Below are 23,407 nucleotides of genomic sequence, written 5' to 3'. Positions count from 1 at the left end.
GGATGGTTGGTTGTTGTCAAGGGAGCTCCTTCCTGCGGATGCAGACCTGGGCTCCGTGGAGTTCTGCCCTGGGGCTGGGGGTTCACTCCTGTCCTCAGAGGAATTCACTGTCACTGCCGCCCATGCTAGATAATTGTTCTATTGAACTTTGTAAAATCCTGTACTAATAGCAGACTGTTTCAGAGGGAAACACTTAGGGCCCAGTCTGTCAGTTCCCTAGAACTGGGATTCCCCGCAGAGCTCACTTGGAAAGTTAAGAAGAGGCTCTCACGACCATGGCTGACTGGGGGAGGGAGACTCTAGGGTCAAGATCAGGGTCTCTACCCACTCGTGGGTATTTAGGTAGATGTTAACCCTTGACATCTGGCCACTTAGGAAGGCGAACTAGTGAGGAGGAGCTGCTTACCTGTGTCAGGTGATCCTGCCTTCTGCTGTGATGCGAGGAACCCCTCTCAGCCCCTGGGGGCCTTGCCACTGTTGGCATGGGTTGGGAGAATTTAATCCCCATTGTGGATAACACCTTAATACGCTAAAAGAAGATTACTTGTTTTTAAAATCTCCTCTCCATTTTGTCCCTGTCCATTTGGCAAATGGGGCATTATTTGTTAGGGTGACAGAGGCAGGGGCTGGCCCTGGAAGGGGATTTGGTCCTAATGGTTGTCCCTCCAAGTGCAGCAGGAGCAGCATTTTGTTTGGCCATGTAAAAATTTGAGGCAGGTTCAGAATGTTTCTTTCTGCTGGAATGCAATGGCACAATCACAGCTCACTGCAGCCTCAAACCCTTGGGCTCAAGTGATCCTCTCACTTTACCCTTCTGAGTAGCTGAGACTACAGGTGCACACCACCATGCATGGGTTAATTTTTTTTTAAGAGATGGGGTCTTGCTATGTTGCCCAGGCTAGTCTTGAACTCCTGGACTCAAGCAGTCTTCCTGCCTTAGCCTCCCAAAGCACTGAGATTACAGGCGTGAGCCACCACACTCAGCTCAGATTGTTTCTTTAATGAACTTTCCTAGCCGAACTCTGAGGGGAGGCCAAGAAAGGCTTGGTCTGCACTCCAGGTTTTATTGAGAGGGTAGGGAAGCCCTAGGGCTGGGGAAGACATGCCAGGGCGTCACTATGAAAAGATGTCACACATTCTGTCCCAGAGTAGAATGTAGAGATTATACTACTTCAGTGATGGGGCTTGAGTGATTACTTATGAGCTTTGGAGTCCTGCATTCTAGAAGTTTTAAATTTCTTTTATCTATTTACTTATTTATCTGCTTGCTTTTAATCAAGTGCTTGGTTCTCTATGTATCAGGGAATGGGTGGTGGGAAACTTTCTGTAGAACTGGATACACGAAGGGAAATGAAATTCATTCTTGCTTGGGTTGAGATGCTAAGTCTGTTTTCTTGGTACAAAGCTGATTCCAAGGGAATCATGCAGTCTCAGAGTCAGTGTCGGGTTTTTAAATTTATTTTTATTTTTTACTTTAAGCAGTAAAAGGCGTGGGCTGTTGAGACCAAGGACAGGGAATTTTCTCAGTGTCATGCCATTGGTGCGTGTAACTCATCTGGCCACAAAGCATGTTCCTCCAAAAAGGACTGTTTATAGATAATTTATTTTTAACATGAAGAGACGACATTTCTTATGCAAACATTTTTTTGTTCTGGCCCTTTGCGAACTCTGGAGATGATGGAAATATGTAATTAACTCATGTGAATCAGTCTTCTGAACATGGCGTTATAAGAACCGCTAGAAAGAATTGTGTGACTTTCTGCCAATGTTGAGAGAAGGCGGGATTTTCTTTTTCCAGCTCTGTGGCATTGAGGTATTTGGTTGTGGACACTGGATGTTGACCCCTGCCGGGGCCTCAGTGCCCAGGTTCCGTTTTTGTTCCAGAGTGGAGTGGGCCAGTGGTGGGAAGAGCTGGATCCAGGACTTGGCTGCGGCCAGGAGCCAGCAGATGAGAAAGTATGTCCTAGCCCTGAACTTGGGGGAATAGCAGGCCCCGACCGAGTAATTATTTTGATAATCTTTCCATTTGGTATTTTAGATTCTGATAAATCCACCAGAGAATTAAAGAATTTTCTCTTCCTGTCCAGTGACTCCCTGCAGTGGAGTCAGTGGTTCTTTTGAGAATGAGGAGGTCAGTCTGACTTACCCTTAGCTCCTGATAGCTTTGCTTTTTGGCCAAACACTGGCCACCTACGGAACCCCCTTGTGCCTGCCCTGTGGTCCTGCCCAGTGTGCCCCAGCCTCCCCTGCCCTCCCGGCCAGTGCACACCTGGCACCTGGCCTGGTAATTATCCCACACGTGTCTGCTTGGCCCTCTGCCTCCGGGAGGGGAGTGGGGAGGGGTCTGACCTCTCATTCTAGATCGGCTTCTGTAGAGGAATCTGTGGCAGAAACTGGATCTCCCTGTGTGCCATGGTAGCTGTGAAAATCATGCCTCTTAATACTGTATGATTTATGATGTATGTCAGGAAGCCACAGTTTGGTTTATTTCTGATGTTATTATCTTTCTCTGACAGGTTCTTGAATGAGCTCATTCTGTAATTCTAGTTTTGGTATGACTGCATAATTTTATAATTGTTTGATACTTTGTATGTTTTTCCAATCACTCCCACCTTTTTGAAAACCATGATAGTGTCGAAATTATTTAGGTGAAAGCAACCCCTTGTGTTCTGGGTAATGTAAGAAAACTTTTTTTACTTTTAACATCTATAACTTGCTTTCTTTTTAAGACTCATTTTTAGCCAAAAAAGATGGCTAATGGCCTTGACTGTGTATGAACGTGGAAACATTTGGGGAATTAGAAATCAGCTATCGTGGAGACACAGAACAAGATGATATTTAAAGAAAAAGACTTTGTTGGCCGGGCACAGTGGCTCAAGCCTGTAATCCCAGCACTTTGGAAGGCTGAGGCGGGTGGATCACGAGGTCAGGAGATCGAGACCATCCTGGCTAACACGGTGAAACCCTGTCGCTACTAAAAATACAAAAAATTAGCCAGGAGTGGTGGCACCCGCCTGTAATCCCAGCTAATCGGGAGGCCGAGGCAGGAGAATCACTTGAACCTGGGAGGTTGCTGTGAGCTAAGATTGCGCCACTGCATTCCAGCCTGGGCGACAGAGTCAAACCACGTCTCCAGAAAAAAACTGCATTATATGTGGAAAGCGCATGATAACTAGATTTGGTCAAGACTTTAGATCCTAAGAAAGTCATCAGGAAGCAAATATTTGAAATATTGTTCTAGTTTTCAAACTACTACATTATAGAAAAGATGTTAATCTGAATATTTATCCAACTTTGAAACTCTAAATTTGTATCCTTGCTAACGTATGAAGTCCAGATTATTTTGATATAAAGACGTCTAGGCTGGGCGTGGTGGCTCACGCCTGTAATCCCAGCACTTTGGGAGGCTGAGGTGGGTAGGCTGAGGTCAGGAGTTCGAGACCGACCTAGTCAACATGGTGAAACTTTGTCTCTACTAAAAATACAAAAATTAGCTGACCATGGTGGTACGCACCTGTAATCCCAGCTACTTGGGAGGCTGAGATGGAAGAATCGCTTGAACCAAGGAGGCAGAGGTTGCAGTGAGCCGAGATTGCTCTACTGCACTTCAGCCTGGGTGACAGAGTAAGACTCTATCTCAAAACAAAAAAGAAAAAGATGCCTATGGCATCTGAGCACTGTGGCTCATGCCTGTAATCCCAGCACTTTGGGAGGCCAAGGTGAGAAGATTGCTTGAGCCCAGGAGTTCGAAACCAGCCTAGGTAGACCCCATCTTTACACAAAAAAAAATACAAAAATTAGGTGGGTGTGGGGGCACACTCCTGTAGTTCCATGTACGCAGGAGGCTGAGGTGGGAAGAGCGCCTGAGCTGGGGAGGTGGGGGTTGCAGTGGGCCGAGATCGCGCCACTGCGCTCCAGCCTGGGCGACACAGCAAGACCTTGTCTCCAAAAAAAAAGAAAAAAAAAGATGCCTATGTATGCACTGTCCTTTGTTTTAGATACAGTTTTCTCCCTTACCTGTGCCTCCTCCAGGTGGTGGTCTGTCAGGTGGTGGGCCAGGCTATTCAGTTCTTGGTCAGCGAGAAGCCTGCCTCGGATGCTGGATGCCGGCTATACAACGTGCGGCTCTCCCCATTCTATTTACAGGTAAAGATGTGTAGATTTTGCAAGTTATGAGACCTGTCACAGTTCAGAGAAATGTGCAGGGTGAGCATGGTGTGAGTCACGAGGCTGTAACATTCATGTTTTTATTAATTATCATTCATGTCATGATTTTCAAACTGTAAGCTTCCATATAGGATTTTATATGTAGGAAATGATCATACACACTACACATTACACACACACACTACACACGCACACATACATTTATAATAAACTCAGGGGTTGACTCTTTCGGGCATTTGAACAAGGCGGGGTGTTGTTGACGGATATGATAAGGCAGGTGGCATCTGAGATGAGAAAAGTGGTTCTGGTTCCGAATCTGGCACTGGTTGCAGCTTGGAAACACAGCAGAGCGGCGGCGGTGGGGCGTTCCTCTTTTCAGTTTCTGACAAGGTCGATTTAAAAAGAACCCCCCCCCATTATTATTATTTTTAGAAATCTGGTCTACCATATTCACCTCTGTATCCTAAGCTCTTGGCACACTATAAATACTTACCATATTTATCAATTGAATAAGTGAACAAAACTAGATATAAATGACTCAGATAACTGTATACTATTCATTATTAGGTATTATTTTGGGCATTATGATGGACATAAGAAAAAATGCTCAAATGCGTATTCTCACTGGATAAATAAAATCAATAAACATGAAACAATTAAGAAATAAGACATTATTCTGCTGTGATAAGTTGTGAGAAATAGATAATATATAGAGAGATGAAAAAAAAATATTTTTTTCATTTGAAAATATGTACTTGAGCTTGAATTGTTTTGGTGATGAGTTCCTAGGAAGTAATTTCATAATGAAAAGAGGCACTTTGTAGCATCCATCACCATTCAAAGAATTCCCAGAGTCAGTTTTGTCAATATCCTGGATGCTTTTTTTTCTTTTCTCTCTTCCTTTGCCTGCCTTGCATTTCTGCCCCATTCCTTTCTCTACTTTTCTCATTCTTCCATCCCACCTTTCCCTTCCTGGGTTCTCATTCCTTTTCTCTGGTTTATGATCAAGCCTGAAAATGGTGTCTTATAAAGCTAGCAGGTTTGACTTGGAATCTGGGAAAGTATTTATTTTTATTTTTATTTTTTATTTAAGTTCTAGGGTACATTAGTATTACCATCATTCCATGTTTTAATAATAGGCTTATAATAATAAAGACATATGTATAATTATACATAGCTCTATAATTTTACATAGAGAGACTTATGGATCTCTAGTAATTACAGTAAGCCCAGTGACACTTTGGATGCCCAAATCATCAGAGAGCTTGTGCGTCTCTCACATCCGGCCAGATAGTCACCAGAGCTGGTATTTAAAAATTGCAGTTGTCTGGGCTTGTTTCAAGGGTCACTGCCAGTTCAATGCCCTGTTTCATCTCCCGTGTCCTTGGACTTAGCACCGAATTTGGGGGATGAGCTCAAGTCATGCAGAATTCACAGTCGCAAGGGAAGATGACATCTCGTATGCTTTTCCTACAAAGGCAGAGTTTTAAATAGCCAGCACTCACAAGATTTCCTGGCTACCCACGTGGCTTTTTTCTGAAATCCACCCTCCCAGTTTCTCAGCCCCGCCCCAGCAGCACCCCATTTGAGAGAACTGCAGAGGTGAAAGGTTGGCACCATGGATTCGTGAGGTGTTCATGCTCTCCTGCATCCCCCAGATGATTTGGACAATGTGATTAGAAAATAACCTTCAAAGTCTGGGTCATATTTACCCAACATTTGATGCATGTTTTGGAACTGACTGAGTCCAGAGAGGATCACAAACACAAATGAAGAAATGTCATTTCTGACATTGTGTTTATTATATCAAAGCATTCATGCCATTTTAAGCAGCTCACACAGAAGGAACACAGTTGTATCTTTGATCTGTTAACACAGTTAGAAACCGGTATGTGGATTACCTCTGAGCGCAGAGGCAGCTGCTAGAGATTGGTAAGTAATTGATGCTAGTGGCAGGAGGCGTTCCCGCTTCTCTGATGTTCCTCCGACCAGAGATGCAAGCGTGGTCTCCCTCGACTCAGCTGTCTGTGTCAAAACAATTAAAGTGCACTTTTCCCCTAGAATTACCTAATTTTTTCCAGAATTACCAGACAAGGAAGGCAGGTTGGAGACGGTTATGAAGTAAAAGTCATCTTTTTTCTCTTACCCTGCTTCTAGCTGAGGTGAGAGTCCACGTACTCAGATAGTCTAAAGTCGTTCTTCCCTTTTGTTTAGGAGCGGGGAAGGGATGGGGATGTGCAAAGGTGAGACTTTTGCTTTGGATAGAACATCTAGCTGAAGAATAAAGAATGCAATAGTAGCTTTCTTATGGCTGTGGAAACAAATGACCGTGAACAGTTTAAAACAGCACAGACTGGTGATGCCATCATAAGGGAGGCCAGGTGTCCGGCCAGATGCAAATCCAGAAGCTGTCAGGGCTGCCTGCCTTAGTGGTAGTCACAGGGGAGTCTGTTCGTTGCTTTTGGGGGTTTTGGTAGAATTTCATTCCGTGGGATTACAGGACTGAGTTCCATTTTCTTGTTGGCTGTCAGTGGAGGGCCATTTCTGGCTCCTTGAGGCACCCCATTTTTCAGCTCAGGGTGCCTTCCTCCACTTCCACACCAGCAGGGATGCCTGCAGTCCTCACTTCATATGCCCTGGCCCCTCTACTCTTATGCTCCCCCACTCTTCAGGACTCACGTGTTTCCACTGGGCTCTTTGGAAGGACCCAGGGTCATCTCCCCATCTTGAGGTCCTTCGCCTGTTGCACCTGCCAAATCTCCTGTGCCCTGTAGGGTCCCACAGTCACAAGTTCCAGGGATTAGGGTGTGGACATCTTTGGGGGCCACTGTTCTGTCTCCCAAATGGACAGGATGGGATGAGGCGTCCTTAGAGATTGGAGTCCAGTTAGAGGCTGCTGTGGTGGCCCCGGCAAGAGACAGTAAAGATGCCTTTGTGCTGCACGCAATCTTCAGGGCTGTGTGAGTGTGGGGCGGGGGAGCCCACGCCCAGGATTAGAATGAGGTGCCCTGGGCCCTTCTCTCACTCCTCTCTCCTTTATGCCTTGGGGACACTCCCAGAAGAAGAAATGCAAGGCACAGCAAACTATGTTAAATAGACTGCAGGGCTTTGATGACATCTAGTTGTTGGAAACCAATGCTGAGGTTCCTCTTTGAGGGGTAGGTTGAGGCCAGTGAAGGGGCAGGAAGGGAAGGGGGTAAAGGGAGTTTGGGGTCCTGCTCTCCATTTTGAAAGCACATAGTATGCCAAATGGAAAGCTAAGCAGTTTTCTATGAAAATACATGAATAAATGAGCAGGTACGCATATACATACACACACACGCACACTCACGCACACATGCACACACAGGCATACATGCTTACACGCACACTTCCACACACGCTCAAATACACAGACACACGCACACTCACATGCACTCACATATGCAGACACATGCCCATACACGCACACACGCACATGCACACACACGCCCACTCACACATGCACACACACTCACATGCACATACATGCTTACACATGCGCATATATGCACTCACACACGCACAAATGCACTCACACATGCACACACACCCATACACACACATGCACATCCACACACGCCCACTCACACATGAACACTCACACATGCACACACGCTCATACATGCACACACATGCACACATACACGCACATGCACACACATGCACACACTTGCATGTCACATGGGCACATGTTCACATATGCGCACACACATGCTCACATGCAGTCACACACATGCACACGTGCTCATACATGCACACATGCTCACATACATGCACACACATGCACACGTGTTCACATACACAGTCACATGCACACACGGACACGCACATGCACATTAAGGCTTTGGTGGAAAGAGTACCCCTCTAATAACTTGTTTTTTAATAGCTGGAGTTCCACATGAAAGAGAAGAGAGAGGACCTCCAGATTAGCTGGTCCTTCATCAGTGTGCCGGAAATGGCCGTTAATATCCAGCCCAAAGCACTGGGGGAGGTCAGTCCGTAAGTTTTTGTGATTCTTCCATTGGCGTGAGAACAATGTGTGTTAGGACAGTCTGTGGCGGGGAACTGAGTCCATGGCTGGTGTTGGTGGCCTCCTTCCCTATCCCCAGCCACCCCTTCTGGGGCTGGCTTGGGCCTGTCTGGATGTGGATGGTCCCTTTGGCTTGGCAGGGCCTGCGGGGGATGGCTTTGATGGATTGAATGCAGAGCTCCCACCTGAGCTGCACCTGGCCACTTAAAAAAACCCTGAAGCCTTCCCTGCCCCACCCCAGATCAGGTTTGCTTGATGATTTTAGCATATGCGGCCAAGGATAATGACACTGTAGGTACCCGCTGCATGCTCTGCCATATCTGGTGATCAGGCACTCTTTCCCGTGGTGAGGGCGCTGCACTTATAACTTGAGCTGAGTCCGAAGGCTGCTTCCAAGGGCAAGGCCTCTTCTTTCCACAGTTTTTGCAAGGACAGAGCTAAAATCTGAAGGTAATTTCCTTCCTTCCTGCTTTGCATGGTTTTAGTCACCCGAAGACATGAGGTTAGGAGCAGGGAGTGGGCTTGCAAAGTCGATTTGTCAACTTTCTCCTCTTTCACTAGGACCCGGTGGCTGATACAGGTGCGATGTCTGACACTCTCGAGGAGATCTTGAAGCATTTGGTTGGTTCTGCCTCTCCATCAGTGGTTCTGATCATCAAGCCCATGAATGTAAAGGAAGCTCAGGTAAACCCATCTGGGTGCTGTGGCTGCCTCTGAACCCCGTCAGGCACCATGGCCCGCCTCTCTTGGAGAATCTGTGTGCATTTCCAGCATTCCTCCACCTCCCATGGTAGAGCCAAGATGGTTCGGGTGCTTGCTGGAGATAATGATGGTGGGTGTGGGATAAAGCCTCGGGTTCGGAGCAGGGGGCTGCAAAGCTTCATAAAGTGGAAGGAGAATCGCTTGCACCCAGGAGGCAGAGGTTGCAGTGAGCTGAGATCGCACCACTGCACTCCAGTCTGGACAACGGAGCAAGACTTCACCTCAAAAAAACAAACAAAACAAAACAAAACAAAAACCTGACATTTCCCTGTCCATTCAGAGCCCTAGACCTCATCCTTCCAGGGCCAAGGTACCTGGGAAAGCAGCCAGTGTTGAGAACATTGCCCCAGAAGCAAGCAGAGACAGGTGGGTGGGATAGACAGAGATAGTTTAGCCTGGGCCGGCCTGCTACCCTGGTCCTGCCTGCAACAGCTCCTGCCTCTTGGAGGTCTATGTCCTTTGGGGGTGCACGATAAAGGAGGCTAGTCTTGTCTGTGTGACCCCCTTTTCCGTATCATCTGCCTCCCTCCTCATGCTGGAGCCCCCCTGTACCATCTGATTAGGGTGCTACTCACTTTTCTGGTTAAATTCTTATCCAGAGCATTTGCCCTGGTCAACTTCATGGACCTAAATAACACATCAATTATCCTTTGTGTAAGGTACGTTCTCTTGGTCATATGCTGATCTTTTTATCATGACTGTGTAAAACAGGCACTCATAGTCCCTAAAGTTTAAAAAATATATTTTTGGGCAGTGGTTTTATATAGCATGATAAAATATGTCTTTATTATAATGTCCATCTTTATTATCTAGCTCTTGGTGAAGTCAGTTTGAAAATATAAATTCTTACATGATGTCGGTCCTTGGTCTGCAGACGTCACCAGCTGTCAGTAGAGTCTGAAGACTTTGTTTCACTGAGATATCAGTTGATGGCAGTGTTTGGTGCTAAGCCCTGGCCGTGGGGGTCCCAAGAGTATAAGGAAGCACCATCACCCTCCCGAAGCCTGCAATATGCAGAAGGGGCACTGGGCCAGCAGGGCAGAACAGGAGGGGTGCGGATGTCTGAGGGGCTTCCCAGGGGCCTGAGGCTTGGGGCCACTCAGCCTCTCCAAATGGAGGGGACCAGCCCGTGCTTCTTGGGAGGTAAGAGGAGAGTCCCAGCGCTGTCCCTTTTAGTAATTCTGTCACAGTAGCTTATTTCACATCAGAGGTGACTGTGCTGAATATGACAATCAGCTTTTAATGTCAAAATGTATGCAACTTCATAAAACAGTTGTATATTTTTGGAATCCATGAATTTAAAAAATAATAGGACCCAGAAGATCATAACTTCAATCATGCTTTTCCATAAATTTGTATATTTTATTTAATCAAAATAGCATATTATATATATTATATTGGTCAAGATTTTCCAGAGAAACAGAACCAATGGGAGTGTGTGTGTGTGTGTGTGTGTGTGTGTGTGATCAGCTCACACAGTTATGAAGGCTGACAAGTTCCGAGATCTGCATTTGGTAAGCTGCAGCCCCAGGAGAGTCTGGGGGGGTAATTTTAGTTCGAGTCTGAAGCCCTGAGACCCAAAAGAGCCTGTGGTGTATGTTCCAGTCCAAAGGCCAGTGGGTTCAAGACCCATGAAGAGTCACTGTTTCAGTCCAAGTCTGAAGGCAGGAAAAGGCCCCTTTCCCAGCTCAAGCAGTGAAGAAGAGGAGTTTCCTTTTACTCAGCCTTTTTGTTCCATTGCACCTCCAACTGACTGGATGAGGCCCACCCACGTGAGGGAGGAGAATCTGATCACTGCGTGTGCCACGTTAAATGTTAATCTCATCCAGTAATGCACTCACAGTCACACCCACAATCATGTCGGACCAAATATCTGGGCACCCCATGGCCCAGTCAAGTCGACACATGCCGTTAACCATCACCCTCAGCAATTGAAAAAAAAAAGATTTCATCTCTGTCTCAGACAAGTGGATTGCTCTGTCCTCAGTGCTCGTGCCCTTGGATTTCAGGGACTTTGGCAATTCCTTCTGGGGCTGTAGCACGCTCAGCTCACGTTTGAGAAGTGTCCGGCTCAGAACAGTGCTTTTCGGGTGGGAAAGAGTACCTGTGTCTCTTGAGACATTAGGGGACGTTCCCCTGAAGAAGTGCTCAGTCGAATCAGCACCCAGGTCTCTGCCTGAAAACTTCGCACAGCATGGGGGCTGGCGCCACCTCTGAGAAGCCCGTCTGGGTCCCTGAATGCTTGCAATGAACAGAGCCTCTTTTAAAAGAACACTCTTGGCCAGATGCGGTGGCTCATGCCTGTAATCACAGCACTTTCGGGGGCTGAGACGTGTGGATCCTGAGGTTGAGATTTCGAGACCAGCCTGGCCAACATGGTGAAACCCCGTCTCTACTAGAAATGCAAAAAGAATTAGCTGAGTGTGGTGGTGGGCACCTATAATCCCAGCTACTCAGGAGGCTGGGGCAGGAGAATTGCTTGCACCCAGGAGGCGGAGGTTGCAGTGAACTGAGATCGCACCACTGCACTCCAGCCTGGACAACAGAGCAAGACTGTACCTCAAAAAAAAAAAGAACACTCTTGGCAGTGGGTGACAGGTGGAACCCGGTTTGGGAAATGCTGGTTTGAAGCTGGGCTCTTCCAGATTTGGGGGTGCTTTCTGTTGGAAACGCCCTGGTGCCTGTTGGAAGATGTGAGGTAGTGGAAGCTGGTCCCAGCTGCCCCTGGCTCTGTTCCCTCACCTGTCCCCTTACCTGTGCCCCTCACCTGTCCCCTCTCCTGTGCCCCTCACCTGTCCCCTCACCTGTCCCCCCTCCTGTGCCCCTCACCTGTCCCTTCACCTGTCCTCTCACCTGTGCCCTTCACCTGTCCTCTCACCTGTCCCTTCACCTGTCCTCTCACCTGTCCCTTCACCTGTCCTCTCACCTGTCCCTTCACCTGTCCTCTCACCTGTGCAGTGCTAGGGCATGCATAGACATTCCTCCTGTGGACGTGGTACTCTGTGTGGAGGTAGGAAACGGGTGTGGGCTGACGGCCCTGGCCATTCCCAGCGGGCTGGTGTCCTGCTCTGTGCTAGCAGGCTGTGAGTGCCTGCAGCCGGCAGGAGAGGTCCTCACACTCTTAAGCACCTGCGCGGGTCAGATAGTTCAGACCCATGGCAAAGCGAGCTCCATCTTCCCCTGTGGTAAGTTTTGGGAGCCCTGTCTGTGGATGAAGGCATTGCTTCTTGTGCTTGCTGTATTTAGGATAGAAAATGCTCCCAGGCAGGAGGATGGCGATGGCTCATTGGCTCCCCAGAGCAGACCCCAGAGCTCGGGTTCTCCGTGCAGGTTTTCCTATAGACACCCGACTGCCACCACCCCCCATAACAGGAGTCCAGCGGCTATTTCCTTGGTCCTCAGTCTCCCCACGAAGACCAAAAATAAAATGCTTTTTATTTTTTCAGAACTTACAGTGCGCCCCCTCTACTGCTCAGGAATCCTGTCCTCCGAAACCTCCAAGGGCTCATGAGCTGAAGCTGCTGGTGAGGAACATCGGCGCCTTGCTGCTCAGCGAGCCCGGCGCCTCAGGTGGGTGACAGTGGGAGCCTGGCCTGCCTGGAGGGGCTGTTCCTGCCCCTGAGCAGAGTCAGGGGCTCTGTGGGGGGGGCTTGGATTCTCTGGTGGCATCCTCCTGTGGGGGTGCAGCGGGAGCCCTGCCATGGTTGCAGAAAACACCTGAAAATGTAGTGGGAAAAAGAGATGGTAAAAAATCCAGTCCTGTTTCCGCACATGTGAAGGTTGAGGGGAGAAAGGAATATAATTCATTTGGCCTTTTTCATTTGTCTGGAGTTGTCCTGTCTTTTTTATCTTTTCTTTCCTTTTTTTATTTTTAAACTGTTGAACCCGTATGTATGTGTTAAGCATCCCTGACCAAGGTGCAGCTTCTGCTTTCTTAGCAAGTGGGTGAAGGGGGATGTAGGGAGTTGATGGGCATCAGATGACTTCGGCCACACTCGGGACTCCCATGCTGGGAGACCGTGGCTGCTGTTGGAGCCAAGACAAGCAACACAGAACGGATAACCCCTCTGGGTGGTTCTGAATCATTGTTGAGGCCCCAGTCACAGAGTCACTCGAGACAGGGCACCTCTTTACTCCGCGACTCCGTTTTGCCAAGAACAGGGGTGAATTGTATTGCCTGAGTGTGTTAAAGGTGACTTATCTTTATTTGCGAGGGACTTCCTCCAGTTCCAAAAGCACAAACGGGCCACATCTAGCAGCCGAGACTGTGCAGAGCTAGCTGTCGAGGATTTTTTTTTTTTGGTAAAAGTGCCTGCATGTTGCCCTTTCTTTCCGCCTGTACTGCTTAGTGGCTAAAAGTGGGCTCGCTGGACTCAGTCGGTCAGGGTTGGGGTCCCAGCTCCCACATGCACCTGCCCTGAGGCCAGGCCCTGTGCCTCCCTCTGCTGGATGTCCCCACGTCTGGGTCTGAGTCTTCTCTTGAAGAGTGACTGTGAAAGCTCAGTAGCGAACGTCTGGAGGCTGCTTCACCCTGCTGCGGCGTGGTCCAGTGTCCACACATTCTAGCAATTACTGATTCCACAGTGTATTAGGGACTTGGTGCTGCAGGGAGAAGCATTGTCTCAAAGCAGAAACAGCTGTTCACTAGGGACATGTCCTACTACCTGGATCAAATACCCCGGCTAGTATCAGGTACCACACCTGTCTGGTGTAAGTTGGGAAATGGGAACTCTGTGAGGTATATTTCCAAATTTAGGAGTCAACACGAACTCATGTTTAGGCTATGGCAAACCGTTAGTCTTGCCTAAAAGTGGGGACCATGCCTCTGTATATAATGGTGCTGCCTCTCGGGGAGGGTCCCCCTGGGAGCCCATGCCTGTGGCCAGCACTGACGGAGGGGGCGAGGCACTTGGGGTCAGCCCAGGGCTGTTGATATCAAATGTGGGAAAAAATTCTTTAACTCCAATAAAGGTTGGTGCTATGAGCATTTGAAAATGGAAAATGAAAGAATTCCCAGTCTCTGAAGTGGGTAAGCCTCGACCGTAGCCATTTAATTTAGCCTTTTTTTCTATGCATACAATGTCTTCATGCAATTTAAAAAATAAAAATAATGCCGGGCACGGTGGCTCACACCTGTAATCCCAGCACTTTGGGAGGCCGAGGCGGGTGGATCATGAGGTCAGGAGTTTGAGACCAGCCTGGCCAACATAGTGAAACCCCGTCTCTACCAAAAATACAAAAATTAGCTGAGCGTGGATGTGCGTGCCTATAATCCCAGATACTCAGGAGGCTGAGGCAGGAGAATCCCTTGAACCCGGGAGATGGAGCTTGCAGTGAGCTGAGATTGTGCCACTGTACTCCAGCCTGGGTGACAGAGTGAGACTCCATCTCACAAAATAAATAAATAAAAAGTAAATAAAAATAAACGCCAACACGATGCCCTTCTATTTAATTACAGGCCACATTAACGCAGTGTGCATCGTGCAGCTGAACGATCCCGTTCAGAAGTTCTCCAGCACCCTGACGAAAAACACTACAGACCTCACGTGGGAAGAGGAATTCACCTTGTGAGTCCGGCCGGGTTATCGTGGGCCTGTGTGTCCACGGTCGTGTCTGTTCAGGAGCGCTAAATCCTGAGATCATTCTGCAGCACCGTTTAGGCTAAAACACTAAACCAAAACAGTTAACAACAAATGACGTCTTAAGCTTCTTAAAGGTAGCTTTAGGTCAAACATGGGTTTCATTTTAAAGGCAGCTCTTAGAGTCAGTTTTCTCCTCCTGCCCTGAGATGATGAGAGGAAGCTGCTGTTGGGTCTCTTAGAGACACACACATCATCTAGCATGGAAAGGGAGGGAGCCTCTGACTGAATCCGGAACCTAACAAAGAAAATAGAAAAAGGGGCTGGGCGCAGGGGCTCATGCCTGTAATCCCAGCTGTTTGGGAGGCAGAGACGGGAGGATCGCTTGAGCCCAGGAGTTTAAGACCAGCCTGAACAACATAGCAAGACCTCTTCTCTACTAAAAGGCATGGTGGCCCTTGCCTTGCCTGTAGTACTCCTAGCTCTTTGGGAGGCTGATATGGGAGGATCGCTTGAGCCTGGAAGATCGAGACTGCAGTGAGCTGTGGTTGTGCCACTGCATTCCAGCCTGGGTGACAGAGAGATACCCTGTCTCAAAAAAAAAAAAAAAAAAAAAAGGCTCACACATGTAATCCCAGTACTTTGGGAGGATCACTTGAGGTCAGGAGTTCGAGATCAACCTGGCCAACATGGTGAATGAAGCCCTGTCTCTACTAAAAATACAAAAATTAGGCATGGTGGCAGGTGCCTATAATCACAGCTACTCATGAGGCCGAGGCAGGAAAATGGCTTGAGCCTGGGATTCAGAGGTTGCAGGGAGCTGAGATTGTACCACTGCACTCCAGCCTGGGCAACAAAGTGAGACTCCATCTCCAAAAAATAGAGATAGAGAAAAATGTAGGCCATGCATAAATAATGGTGTAAGAATCATAAATAAAATATTATCAAACAGAATCTAACAGCACATGAAAAATAAAACCAGCTATGTTCATACCAGAAATGTAAGGATATAAGTGTGCATTCACACAAGGAGATCTATTAATGGTGTTCATTGTATCACTAGATCAAAGGAGAAAATAAACATATTTTCTCTACATATGTCCAAAAGACATTCAGTGACATTTAATACCCATTCTTAATTTTTAAAAACTTAATTCGAGCAAAATTTATGGAGACTTCTTTAATAAGATTTTGTTTTGTTTTGTTTTTTGTTTTTTATTTTTATTTTTTTTTGAGACGGAGTCTCGCTCTGTTGCCCGGGCTGGAGTGCAGTGGCCGGATCTCAGCTCACTGCAAGCTCCGCCTCCCGGGTTTACGCCATTCTCCTGCCTCAGCCTCCGGAGTAGCTGGGACTACAGGCGCCCGCCACCTCGCCCGGCTAATTTTTTATATTTTTTAGTAGAGACGGATTTCACCATGTTAGCCAGGATGGTCTCGATCTCCTGACCTCGTGATCCGCCCGTCTAGGCCTCCCAAAGTGCTGGGATTACAGGTTTGAGCTACCGCGCCCAGCCGTTCTTTAATAAGATTTTTAAAATCACTATAAATGGTAAACAGACTCACTAAAATCAAGAGAAGGATGCCTATTGTTTTGTTCTAGAAGTATTGGTTAATGCAATTAGATAAGGAGAAAACCATACACAAATACTGGAAAGGAAGAGGCAAGACCGGTCATTGTTCGGAGATGACATGACTGCATATCAGGACTATGCAAGAAAATCAACCCAAAGTATTAGAAAGAATAATGGATATAATGTAGAAATGAATATTTAAAAAACTAATAGACATAATCATTTAATGAATTAGCTGAGTACCAAGGTATTAAAATCAGTCACAATCTAATCCTTAAAAAATGAACAATGAGAAAAAGTAATGGAAGAAAATTTCCCGTGTGTGTGTGTGTATGTGTGTATATATATAAAGAGCTTTTATAAATCATGAATGGAAAAGATGACAGCTGCTTTAGGAAACTGACCAAAAGCCAGAGCTACCGATGGCCATAAACTTCTGAAAAGATGTTCAGAAATAAGCATAAAGTCATGCACACTTCAACAAAAGAGAGAGGTCATTTTTGCACCTCACAGCTTGGTGGAGAATAGGAGAGTGATAATGGCATTGGAAGTGTCACTGGAGTAAGCATTCTGGATGCCATCAGTCGGCCTAAATAAAAAACACCTCTCAAGTGCACATGCCATTTGATAGGCAATTAGAGTTTTCCTGAGGAAATAATCACACGGTGTGCAAAGATACATGCCTAAGAATGTGCCTCTCAGCTTGTATATGGCTATGAAATACTGAGGACCACCAACACATTAAGAAGCGTTGGTTATTGCAGAGTTGGCCAAATAAAATCTCCTAAGGCCAAAGAGCAGAATACTAGAGGCCCATCAAACATGATGTTGCTGTGTAGTTACACAGAAAGACATCCACAAAATTTTCAGTTATAAGAATGGGTTATAGGCTGGGCACAGTGGCTCACTCCTGTAATCCCAGCACTTTGGGAGGCCGAGGCGGGAGGATGGCTTGAGCTCAGGAGTTTGAGATCAGCCTGGGCAACATAGCAAGACTTCATCTCTACTTTTTTTTTTTTTTTAATGCCTTTTTAAAGAAAATAAATGGGTTACAAAGGAGGGAGGTATATTGTATTCCGTGTTTTGTCTTTAGGTCATTATATAGCTGTGCTTTCAGTATGGCAGCAACTGGCCACGTGTGTCTCTTTGAATTTAAGTTAACGGAAATTTTTTAAAATGACGTTCAGTTCCTCGGCTTGCACTGGCCACCTCTCCAGTTCTCTGTGGCTACCGCATTTGACAGCTGGTCTGTCACTGTCATCACAGAACATCCTGTTGACTGCTCTGGAAGGCTAGTCCCTGAATATTAACGGTAGCTGTTTCCGAACGGGGAGGTTGCAGATACTCTTTCCTATTTTTGGTTATATGTCTTGGTAGTTTGTTAAATACTGACATCTTTGTGTTCCTTTCTATAATCAGAAAAAATGCTATATTTCATAAAAAGAATAAAGCATTGCATTTTTGAGGACTTACAACTTTTTTCTCTTCCAAAGCGAGTTGAATGCCAAGTCGAAGGAGTTACACCTGCAGATTTCAGAGGCTGGGCGACCCTCAGAAGGTGAGTAGAGCAGGAGGACAGAGGCCCTGCCCTCTGGAAAGGCCCTCCACCGCGTGACCTGGGCCTGGGGAAAGGGCGGTGGGAGATCCAGCAGAGGAAGGTGACCCCTCCTCTAAATGACTTCGGTTTTCCCATGGGACCTTTGGTCGAAAGGCAATTTGAGTTATTAACAAGGTCGTACATTTTGGGGAAATGTTCAACTGGGTTTTTTGTTTGTTTAAAAAAAAAAAAAATTCCAAAATATTTTATGCAACAATTCTTGGCATAGAGAAGTAGTTCTGAACCCTCCTTGCCCCAAGAGACCTCCTTTTTTGGAAAACAAAAACCAAAACAAAGCCTTTTGACTGTAGTAAGATAAACAACGTAAAATGTGTCATCTTAACCATTTCTAAGTACGTAGTTCGGGGCAGTCAGTACACTCACGTTGTTGCGCAACCATCACCCCCAGCTATCTCCAGAGCTTTTTCATCCCCATTCTACTGCCTCTATCAATTTCGCTGGGTTTTTCCTTATAAAATAAACTACAGAGGTTTAAATGGAACTTAACGATTTATACACAAGACAGCAACAATTAGAGGTAAAGTCACTAAAACACTAAAATGAACGTGGGCCTGTATGTGTGCGTGTGTCCAAATCAGCAGTTACAATATTGTAGGTTTTTTTTTTTTTTTGAGACGGAGTCTCGCTCTGTCGCCCAGGCTGGAGTGCAGTGGCCGGATCTCAGCTCATTGCAAGCTCCGCCTCCCGGGTTTACGCCATTCTCCTGCCTCAGCCTCCGGAGTAGCTGGGACTACAGGCGCCTGCCACCTCGCCCGGCTAGTTTTTTTTGTATTTTTTAGTAGAGACGGGGTTTCACTGTGTTAGCCAGGATGGTCTCGATCTCCTGACCTCGTGATCCGCCCGTCTCGGCCTCCCAAAGTGCTGGGATTACAGGCTTGAGCCACCGCGCCCGGCCAGGTTTTTAAAGATATAAATATTTTCTTAGATTGTAAAACTCTCCCCATAAACATACCAAAATTGGGGAGCCCTTGCCCAGCTTATCCAGCAATAAAATCAAGCCATTTGGTTACCTCCTAAAGTGAGAAGCTCGTTATTTCTCCCAATTAACTAGTTTTATATCCTAGTTGTTATAGCAAGAATCCTCAGGTGACTTCCTTGATTTTGGAGTCCCAAGAAAACTGGGATGTCCACGAGATAATTCTGAGAGAGGCATTCCGTAGGTCGGGGACCCGCACAGCGTGGGGGCACTGGTCACCTGGAGAGAGGTCAACTTCTGACCCCATTCTTGGGTCCCCACTCCTGCTGGCCTCATTCACATTTCATTCCAGCCCAGCCTGATGGACTCTATGAAATGTCAAACTTGACAAAAACAATACGAAGAACAGCCACATAACCTTTACTCAAACTCATGTATCCTTAACATTTGCGCAGTTTCCTTTACTATTTGTGCTCACTCTTGGTCTCTCTCTCCCCGCCATACTCATTTCCTTTTAACACACACACACACACACACACACACACACACACGAGGATAAATTAAATGCATCTCGGCCCTTTGTCCTCAATTCTTTAGTGTGTATTTTCCTAGGAATGGAGATATTCTCTTCTGTGTCCACAGTACAGTTAGCAGCTTCCTGAATTTACATTGCTGCAATTCCTTGACTTATGCCCATTTTCCAGTTTTTGTGACTGGACGACCCCATGATGCCCTTCAGAGCAGTGACCTTTCCACTCCGGCACAGGGCCGGACATTGCCTGACTGTCCTATTGCTTTAGCATCCTCTGTCCTGCAGCGTTTCGACAGCCTTTGTCTTTTATGACACTGACATTTTTAAAACGTTCTGAAACGTGAGCACTTTGGAGTGTGCCAGAGGCACGTGAGGAGCGTGTTCCGGCTGCTGGGCACGTGGGCCTTTCTGTTCTCACGGAACCCCGTGGAAACATCAGCGGCACCCCTTGCCTGTCTCCTGTCTTTTCAGGTCTGCTGGCGACGGCGATAGTTCCTTTGGATTTGTTTAAGAAGCAGCCTTCTGGGCCCCAGAGCTTCACACTGACCAGCGGGTCTGCCTGCGGCAGCTCGGTGCTGGGCTCGGTCACGGCAGAGGTAGGGACGAGGCTCCCATGGCGGCTGGTTCCGGCTTGGGGCACTTACCTAAGGAGCGTCTTCACTTATGTCTGCAGAGTCTCACTCCTGCTTCTGTGTGAAATGAGACCTCCTCTAAGAGGAGATGCTGTTTCATCATACTCAGGACTACACTCAAATAGAGCACGTTCTGTCCACTGTACAGTTGAGTTGTCTGCTGGAGGAGATGACTTTTCAGGATGCCGTTTTACAGGCCTACCCCAAAGAGGCCTTTGAAAATTTTGCTTGGTTCTCCAGCTTCTATTCGGTTGCCATGATTATGTGTTGAGCCAGCTGTGTGTAAGGTGGGGTCTGTGTCCATTCTGGGAATATCCAGGTTAATTGGAAATACTAAGTGACTTTAAGGGAAGGAATTATGGTTATTTCACAAGAAGGCAGTGTTAGGTGGCTGATCAGCCTGTGCAGTTTCCACAAAACCAGAAACAAGTAACGCGTCTTCTCTGCAGTTCTCTTACATAGAACCTGGGGAACTGAAATCCTGGCCCATCCCTCCCCCTGTTCCTGCTGCAAAAATCGAAAAGGACCGCATGGTGATGCCTTGTGGGACTGTGGTCACTACTGTCACTGCCGTGAAGACTAAGCCTCGTGTCGACGTGGGGAGGGCGTCCCCACTGAGCTCCGGTGAGACAACAGGAACGCAGTCGAGGAACTCTGTGCGTGGCGCCTGCCTGTAACCACCTTGCCCCCACAGAGTGCGGAGTCCTGGAGCCTGCAGCACTCAGTGTTAGGAAAATCTCACAGCACAGGAAGGATGCTGATTGGCCACACTTGTGCTTAGTTTTTTGTTGTTGGACGACAGTTATCTTGTCTTTTTCTTCTGCCAAACATGTATGCAATAAGCTGAAACGAGGTTCGATTCCCATGGTGTATTCTGAAGCTAAAATCTAGATAGTATAAATAGTTACACTTAGGTGTAACTCCAACTAAGTTAAATTAAGAACTCTATTATAGGGCCGGGCGCGGTGGCTCATGCCTGTAATCCCAGCGCTTTGGGAGGCTGAGGTGCATAAATCACCTGAGGTCAGGAGTTTGAGACCAGCCTGACAAACATGGTGAAACCCCATCTCTACTAAAAATACAAAATTAGCTGGGTGTATTGGTGCATGCATGTAGCCACAGCTACTCTGGAGGCTGAGGCAGGAGAATTGCTTGAACCCAGGAGGTGGAGGTTGCAATGAGCCAAGATCACGTCATTGCACTCCAGCCTGGACAACAAGAGCAAAACTCCCTCTCAAAAACAAAACAAAACACAACAAAACACGAACTCTATTACCTGTATGTGGGGACAGCACACACTTTTTTCTTGAAAAATTCAAAGTGAGTTGGCCTTGTAGACTTTCTTCTGTTAAAAATTGTTTGCTAGAAGGCTTGATAGGCTGTCATTTGAGATCCAGCTGAATTCTGTACCTGTCTCCACAGCCACTGCCTTGGAGACAGAAGTTTCTGTATAAGTGGATGCTTTATTTCTCACAATTCACAGTGCATCTCTACTTGTGCAAAAGCATCATCCTCCCAGAATACATGAGTTGGCACAGTTCAGCAATGCCAAATAGAATGGGAAATTCTAGCTGAGTTAAAATGTTTCTGAAATTTTATTTCAACCCGGACTCCAGACACCACTCTTGCCTCTCCTCCGTTCAAAGCGGCTTTCATTAAACTTTGCCTTTACCAACTGCACACACCAGAGTTGCAGTGAGGGCTGTCCTTTCACGTTTCGGTAACTGTTGATCCAGTCAACCATGGGGCCACCTTTGTAATCAGAATCTTCCTCTGGCAGAGTCTCCGGTGAAGACTCCCATCAAGGTGAAGGTGATCGAGAAGGACATCTCTGTCCAGGCCATCTCCTGCCGCAGCGCCCCTGTCAGCAAAACGCTCTCTTCTTCAGACACAGGTAACTGAGATGTGCCCACACCGCTCTCCCTCTTAGCACCTTTGGGCCTTTTGGACTGTTCTGATATGAAGTATTCTCCTTTCAGAGTTTGGAAAAAGTTGTTTTGGGCCAGGTGCAGTGGCTTACACCTGTAATCTCAGCACTTTGGGAGGCTGAGGCGGGTGGATCACTTGAGGTCAGGAATTCCAGACCAGCCTGGCCAACATGGTGAAACCCCATCTCTACTAAAAATACAAAAATTAGCTGGGCGTAGTGGCGCATGCCTGTAATCCCAGCTACTTGAGAGGCTTAGGCAGGAGAATCGCTTGAACCCGGGAGGTAGAGGTTGCAGTGAGCCAAGATTGCACCACTGCACTCCAGCCTGGGTTACAGAGCGAGACCCTTTCTCTTAAAAGAAAAAAAAGTTTTGATTTGGCTTGGTTTTGTGGTTGAGTGATGAGTGAAGGAGAGGGAGAAAAGGGAACTCCAAATTGATCCAAGACCAGAAGCAGCATTCATATTCCTTCTACATTTTAGGGAATGCTTTAACAAAATAAAAAACCAGCTGAGACTTTACGTTTTAAAATTTCTGATCCTTTTTTTCTTGCACAACACGCTAGCTACGTTACTATCAAACAAGTAGGACTCGGGACATCATCATCACAGTCACTTTAATTTTGTTTCCCACTTTCTGCTTAGACCTGCTGAGTAGAAGTAGTTTTTTCCCTTCTACTAGGAAATGGTCACTACTAATAGGAAATGCAAATCTCCTATTATTTTATGGTCACTTTCAGGTAACAGACATTTTTGAAGAGATGTCTTACTGACTTACTAAATCACCGCACAATCTAAATTTGGGGATTAACTTTCTCCCTTCGCCCCCTTGTGACCTACTCTCAGGGGCAATAGGTGCTTCCTTCTTGCTTAACTCTCCCCCATTCACTGAGTCCTGTGTCTGACCTTGCCAAGGCCAACAACTGGACGAGGTGGGGTGGTCAGGGGAGTGGGAATTTCTCACTGGAGTGGCACTGTCTTAACGTGGTTTTGGATTCTCAGCCTGGTGAAAGTTTACAGCTACCTCCTCCTCTCGTGGGAGGTTCTGTGGTTTTTTGGATATTACCGTGCTGGGTCTCCCACCTGCAATTCTGGGATGCAGACCCTGCCCCTCCTTTCGTTACCAAAAAAGGGTATTGATCTAGACCCCAAGAGAGGGTTCTTGGATCTGGTGCAAGAAAGAATTTGGGGCGAGTCCACAGAGTAAAGTGAAAGCAAGTTATTAAGAAAGTAAAGGAATAAAAGAATGGCTACTCTGTAGGCAGGGAACCCGTAAGGGCTGCGGTTGGCTCTTTTTCTGTTTATTTCTTGATCATACGCTAAATAAGGAGTGGATTATTCACGAGTTTTCTACCAAAGGGGTGGGGATTTCTCAGAACTGAGCGTTCCTCCCCTTTTCAGATCATATAGGGTAACTTCTTGCCATTGCCATGGCATTTGCAAACTGTCATGGCGCTGGTAGGAGTGTCTTTTAGCATCATCATCATTAGTGTGTCATCAGCAGTGAGGACAGCCAGAGGTCACTTTCGCTGCTGTCTTGGTTTTGGCAGGTTTTGGCCAGCTTCTTTACCGCATCCTGTTTTATCAGCAGGGTCCTCGTGACCTGTGCCTTGTGCCGACCTCATAGCTCACCCTGTGAGTAAGGACACTTC

The 23,407-nt window shown here is 46.9% G+C and overlaps 1 protein-coding gene across 1 annotated transcript in view; it reads left to right on the top strand.

The window, feature by feature from the left end:
* Positions 1–23,407, top strand: part of C2CD2 (C2 calcium-dependent domain containing 2) — a 66,093-nt gene that overhangs the window by 25,640 nt on the left and 17,046 nt on the right. Inside the window, exons 3-11 of the mRNA XM_011954065.1 lie at positions 4,033–4,146; positions 8,075–8,179; positions 8,780–8,902; positions 12,427–12,550; positions 14,439–14,547; positions 17,624–17,688; positions 19,668–19,792; positions 20,278–20,452; positions 21,609–21,722. Coding sequence (XP_011809455.1) covers positions 4,033–4,146; positions 8,075–8,179; positions 8,780–8,902; positions 12,427–12,550; positions 14,439–14,547; positions 17,624–17,688; positions 19,668–19,792; positions 20,278–20,452; positions 21,609–21,722 — 1,054 coding nt within the window. The remainder of the gene's footprint in view (positions 1–4,032; positions 4,147–8,074; positions 8,180–8,779; positions 8,903–12,426; positions 12,551–14,438; positions 14,548–17,623; positions 17,689–19,667; positions 19,793–20,277; positions 20,453–21,608; positions 21,723–23,407) is intronic.

Source organism: Colobus angolensis, unplaced genomic scaffold (assembly GCF_000951035.1).
Source record: "Colobus angolensis palliatus isolate OR3802 unplaced genomic scaffold, Cang.pa_1.0 Scaffold38, whole genome shotgun sequence".
Taxonomy (NCBI): domain Eukaryota; kingdom Metazoa; phylum Chordata; class Mammalia; order Primates; family Cercopithecidae; genus Colobus; species Colobus angolensis.
Note: the sequence above shows the minus strand (reverse complement) of the source record. Positions and strands in the feature narration are given on the sequence as shown.